The sequence below is a fragment of the Mesitornis unicolor genome, unplaced genomic scaffold (genome assembly GCF_000695765.1).
Source record: "Mesitornis unicolor isolate BGI_N332 unplaced genomic scaffold, ASM69576v1 scaffold717, whole genome shotgun sequence".
Classification (NCBI taxonomy): domain Eukaryota; kingdom Metazoa; phylum Chordata; class Aves; order Mesitornithiformes; family Mesitornithidae; genus Mesitornis; species Mesitornis unicolor.
This window is the reverse complement of record NW_010196866.1, coordinates 25,331-31,330: the sequence shown is the minus strand read 5'-3', so window position 1 is coordinate 31,330 and position 6,000 is coordinate 25,331. Positions and strand designations below refer to the sequence as shown.

General features: G+C 44.6%; 1 protein-coding gene across 1 annotated transcript in view; it reads left to right on the top strand.

The window, feature by feature from the left end:
* Positions 1–2,834: 2,834 nt before the first annotated feature.
* LOC104533708 (protein PRRC2B-like) overlaps positions 2,835–6,000 on the top strand; it is a gene marked incomplete at its 3' end in the record, with an annotated part of 28,115 nt that continues 24,949 nt past the window's right edge. The window contains exons 1-4 of the mRNA XM_010188608.1: positions 2,835–3,003; positions 3,630–3,807; positions 4,019–4,121; positions 5,053–5,125. Coding sequence (XP_010186910.1) covers positions 2,889–3,003; positions 3,630–3,807; positions 4,019–4,121; positions 5,053–5,125 — 469 coding nt within the window. The remainder of the gene's footprint in view (positions 3,004–3,629; positions 3,808–4,018; positions 4,122–5,052; positions 5,126–6,000) is intronic.

The following is a 6,000-nucleotide window of genomic DNA, read 5'->3' as shown; positions in this document are numbered from 1 at the left end:
AGCTCTCTTAACAAGAAGAGCACAGGCTGGCAGTTCAATTCTTAATAAACTTCATTTTTTATAACAAATGGCTTTGCTCTGCAAGACTGGAAGGCTTTGATGATCCCCGCCTGGATTCGGTGCTTGACTGATGGGAAAATGATCCAGTGTCATGACAACCTTGGGAGCCTCTGTGGCCACTCTGAAATGCTGTGGGTGATGCTCAGTGCCCCTGCAGCCTCTTTGCGCAGTGACCCTGTGGAAGGTGCCTCGCCTCTCCATGGTCTCCTTTTCACCTTTGGTGCACACTGCAATACGTAATGCACAAACAAAGCTGTGTGTCACATTTTCAACTTCAAAGCATTGAGGGAGTTCAAAGTACACATGAATTTCATTTACCCAGACAAACAACTTGCGGCTGTCCCAGAAAGTTTGACAGGGGACTTTATCCCAATGTGTCCCCAGCTCGTCTGCTCCGAAGTGGTTGTTTATTCCTCCAGCGTCCTTTTAATGACAGAAGACGTAATGAAGAGGCAGCTGAGACCCAGTTACATAACTGGTTGTCAGGGTTTCTCTTTGGCAGTGTTACCCTGTGTGCTGTTTGCACACTGACTTTCAGGAACTCGGGGTTTTCTGTTAACCAGCTGACTCCTGAACCCGATGTGGCAGGTTTTGTTTGTTTATGTTTTTGGTTTTTTTTCTGATGCCTACTAATTTTGTCTGAGTTTGAGTTTTCTGACCTCCAGAGTGGATTTTATTGCTTGGGATTGCATGAGGTTGGTACAGGGTTGACAAGGTGTGGATAGACCCAGCGCCAGGCTTCCTCTGTAGGGCTCCATATACCTGTAAGGGCGGGTGGCTCTGCTTTCGTGTGCAGCATCCACCACTATTTGCTCTGTTCCAGGGCTCCCCACAACTCTTCCAGTTCAAACAGATCACTGTTTTCAGTCCAGCTACTGCTTTCCTGCCAAGTCCATCCTAATCAGTGGGGTTTTTTCTCCGTTTCTCTTTTATGTCTGTCCCACTTATAAAATACAGTGGAAATGGGCAAGTGAGGGAGGAGCTGTTGTTTTCTTTGGCACACAGTGATCATCTGAGCAAAGACTGAACGAGACTGAAGCCAAAGATCTGTTTGCTGCTCTGCAGGAAAAGGCACCTGAAGAATGCTGGCCAGTCCTGTTGTCTCCAAAGCCTTGGTGCTGCAGCCCCATGTGGTGGCCTAGCAAAGGTGGCTGTGAGTGACTTCTTGTGGAGCCTGCTGTTTTTCCTGAGCATCCTGTGGATGCTGTTACTGAGTGACAGAAAATACTTTTCCTCCTCATTTCTAACCACGCAGCTTCTTTTTCCTGCCAGGCTCGATTTAAATCCTACAGTGCAAGAGTGAATGGTGTATGGTGCCAGGTTTATTGGTCAGAAACTTGCCCCTGGCAGCAGCCTGCAGATGGGCTTTACTCAGCTCACTGCAGATTGCTGTACGTTCTCAAACTGACCGTATTTGGTGGATTGTGCTTTTATTTTGTACATAATGCGTGATGGAATAATCCTCTTACCTGGAAATCATATTTGATAAGGCATTGCTGGTGGAAGTTGTAGCCTCTGGTCAGAGGCAGTTTCTTTCAGAAAGTGATTTCTGACTGCATTTGAAATGTGCTTTCAACTGGATGGGTTACAGAAAGGGTGAAGGGTGGGAAGGTCCAAGATACGGCCTTTTGTTATTTCCTAAGATGGGACCTGGCAGATGGTGTAATAAAACTGCCAGCAGTTTTAAGCTTGAAGTGGAGGCTTTGCAACAAGAAGTCTGGAAATCTAAATTACGTGTGAAAAGGTTAGATTAAGTTCCTAGATTCCAGAAAATTTAAAACAGAGAATTATGCTTGGGGGGAGGGGTGGAATCAAAGAAAGGTCTATGGAAAGTAAGCAAAGTTTCTTTTCTGGCATAAAAGTTGACTTAGAGTGTTTGTGTTTCCCATGTTTCAGCTTTGTCCTAGGCTCCAAGAGCCAAAAAGTGACAGTAAAGAGACTGCCCGCATGAAGGGTGTTAATTACAGCATGTTGTGCCAGCAGAGATCAGAGTGAAAAATTAACAAACCAGATCCATTGTGAAAAACACATTTATAGCTAAGAATGGTGTTGAAGGTGTCAGCAACAGAGAAATGTAGTCTTTTTTTTTTCTTTTTTTTTTGTAAATAAAGTGTTTTCAGGATTTGTAGTAGAACTGCTGGACGCACAGGTTCAAGAATCTGAACCTGTTTAATTTGAGCAGGTTTTTTGGACTCCTTAACTTTCTCTCATGGCCATCAGATGGGGAAAAGTAATTTGAAGCAATAGCACTGTTGCCTTCAGGTGATGCTTTTAAAGCATTAATTGCTGGTACAAGTCATTAACCATGGGCAGTGTAGAACTGTAATCCTAAACATTAAGAACTCCGCACTCCAGTGGGAAACCCGATGGTAAATTCCAGTGTGGTGTAAGACACAGTGCCTTTCTGTCACTTACGTTTAGGAATCCTTGTGTGTAGCTGCTTATTGTTAGACTTGCTCTTTTAAAGCAAGGACTGTATTGACCACCCTCTCTTGTATTCTCATACTTAAAGCAGCTCACCTCTTTCAGCACTGGAGTGGTAGAAAAAAATTGGTGCTGTGAGAAGTGTGTTCTGCAGTTCTTTTCATTCAGTTTATGAATCTTAAATCCCACAAGCTTCTTGTGACTAAAGAAGAGTGGGTAAAAACCTTGTAACTTCATCTGGCTGCTCACTGAGTATCTGCAGTTCTAGTAGTTGTGTGTGTTCTGCTTTTTAGTTGTCTGTGGCTAAATAATCCATTTGATGGCATTTCTCTGGTTTTCTTTCATTAAAAGGCAGATCGGGAGCGGCGCAGAGAAATTTCCTTACTAGATGACATTTCATCGCAATGTCCGATCGTTTGGGGCAAATAACCAAGGGAAAGGATGGGAAAAGCAAGTACTCGACTCTCAGCCTGTTTGATAAGTATAAAGGAAAGTCAATAGAAGCTATCAGAACTACAGGTAAGAAATGCCTCTAGAAAGCTCCTTTTGGTGTCTTCCAAGAGTGTTGTTGCAGGGCTAATTCAGGCTGTTTGCAGTGACCAAAAGTAGATATTGGGGTCAAGAAGATGGGAACGTTGCCTGGACTGGCTCTGGATTTGGTGTGGGGGTAGAAAACCAAAGAAAATCAAATAGCATCTTAATAAATGTGATCTGGTGGGTAGAACTGGAAAATCTAGACCTCAAGACTTCTGGGTTAGATTACCACTCTGTGCTAAGAGGTAGACATGGATGGCCATTTCCCCAAGCTGTGAAAGGGCAATGCCAGTTCTCCATGGTGAAATGAAAGAGTATCATCTGCACGGGTAGCTAAAAGACACTGGGCATTTTCTTTCACTGGGCATTTGTTAGGGAGAATTATTTCTCTCTCCCTCTTGACTGTTAGAGGCTGCCTGTTCGCCAGCTGCTACAGTAGATGGCTGATTTGCCGTGGTCCTGTGGGGAACGATCTGTATGTTGACATAGCAGCGGTGGTGCTGCATGCTGTACAGTTCTGTTGGGATTGCACCCAGCCACAGCGTGTTAATTAAGATCACTTGTCTAGCAGGATGTACCCCTCTGACCTGCCCTTGTTCCTTTTGCACCAGTTATTCCTCGACATGGCTTACAGAGTCTTGGGAAAGTTGCTGCTGCCCGGCGCATGCCACCTCCTGCAAACTTGCCTAGCTTGAAATCTGAGAACAAAGGAAACGACCCCAACATCATTATAGTACCCAAGGACGGTACAGGATGGGCAAACAAGCAGGATCAGTCAGACCAAAAGAGGTAGGTAGAACTACTATTCAGTAAGTTTTGTCAGGCAGGCATCAGTTGTGCTCTGCTGTGTGTTAGAACTTGCAGTGATCAGTTTTCTCTTGTCCATGCAAGTGTAGAGCCAATGTTAGCTTGATCTTTTAGCAACTACTATATTGCCAGAGTTGGTTGTGTGTCGTCTTGCCTGCCTTCCCCTTTGATCTCACCTCTGCTGTCTCTTCAGTTCCAGTGCGACGGCTGCACAGCTGCAGGAGTCGCTGCCGCAGCAGGGTTTGCAGAAATCTGTCTCCAATTTACAGAAGCCGACACAGTCAATCAGTCAGGAGGTACGTGCAAGCAGTGTCTGTGACTGCTACCCTGCTTCTCTTGTGCCCAGACAGTTTGAGGCTTTTCTTTAATTATCCATGTTGCCTTGCACAAGTAAGAATCAGCAGACTGCAAGTTGTAGAACAGCTTCTGTATAATCAATTCTTGTTACTTCTGTACCTTTGAGGTGTGTGCAGAAAGTCTAGCGTTCATCTGGAAAGAATGGTTGGAATGTGGGATGGCTGGTTAGCACTCATAAACTATTTTACTTTGGGTCTAATTCAGGTGTCACTTGGTGACAACTGATGAAGCTCTTGCTCCCAGCCTGATGAGACTTGATAAGGAGAGATCTGGTTGTGTGGGAGAAGTAGCCAGTGTCAGGACCTGAAAAAGCTACTGGCAAGTAAGAAAGCTTCCCCAGAGAGTTCAGGGACCTGACCTCTCTGCGCTGCACATTTCACACTTCTGGTTTAAAATAATTACCTAGCCCTTGAGGTTCAGGGAAATAAGGACAAGATTTATGTTTTGAAAAGAGCAGTGGTTAGCACATGAGAAAGTAGGCTAGCCTTCAAGCTGAGTTGTAGCATGGAATAAATCTAGAAGATTAAGAAGGACCATTTGGGAAATGGCAACAGAAAAAGGGGAAAGCTTGATTAGAGGGAAGAAAGCAAGACGAATGGTTTGAGGCAATAGTTGGTAAAGATGAGCAGAGGAGAGTTGAGAGGCAGGGCAGAGAAGAGGATTTTTGCTGTAACATCATAATACACTGGAGTGGGGAGCAGTTAAATTCAAACTCCAACAAGAAGCTGGGGTTGCCTGTGGTGTGCAGTGAGGTCTGGGTATCTCAAGATCTGAACTGTAGCAGGTGCCAGGTGGGAAATGAGAAACAGTCATGAGACTTCACTGATCTGTGGGTATTGGGGGTTTTTTTGTGTTTTGTTTTATTTTCAGAGTACAAATTCAGTGCCAGGTGGACCAAAGTCATGGGCACAGCTGAATGGAAAGCCAGCAGGACAAGAAGGTGGTGAGTATGATAACAGAAATGGAGCTGAGTATGTGCCTACTTCTCCCAGATAGGCATGAGGTGGGGTGTACTCTGTTTCTTCCTGCCCTCCCTGTCTAGACATGGGACACAGCTGTCTTGGTTACAGGGCAGTGGGGCCATATGAGTCTTGTTTGCAGTATGTGTAGTGTGTTGGCTGGAATGGTGCAACTGCGTCTCTTCAGGTCTTCCAGTGCAGGACACAGCTTGAGCAGAATGTCTCATTGCCACCTTGAACCAGAATGATTCATGCACTTGGGAAACAGCAGGGAGTTCTGGGAGGTGAAGTCTTTGAAGGAGAAGGGAAACATTTGCCCCCTTGTTACAGTCACGAGAAAATTCTGGCTGATTGGGGTGGGTATTTGTTTCAGCAGTAGAGCTAAAAGAGCACTTTGACTGATCAAGGTAATTAAAGTGGGTTGATGATGATGTAGTTAGAATAGGTATTTGTTTAAAGTATAGAGTTAAGAAAAGGATTGCAAGATATGTTTGTATAAGCACTAGAGAAGGCACGTACCATGCTCAAGAGAAGAATTAGACAATAGCATGAGAGATAATAGCTGTGGTCAGACCACCGTAAGAACAGACCGAAACTTTTTTTTTTGGTCAAAATTATAGGGATAATCCAATGTCTTATGTGGCGTGATAGTGGGGAACCAATCAAGGTGGGGGGCAGAGTAAAAGGTGATCATCTTATGCATGCCGTATGATTTTGCTTTGTTAAAAATGTATAAATAGGCTGTGAAAATGTATTGGCGCTGGAGCACAATTGGAGGAGCTGGCCTCTGTGCATCCCCAGCGCTGAGAATAAAGAAGTGCCTGCTTATCTGCAACTGCGTGGATAAGTTTTTCTCGTC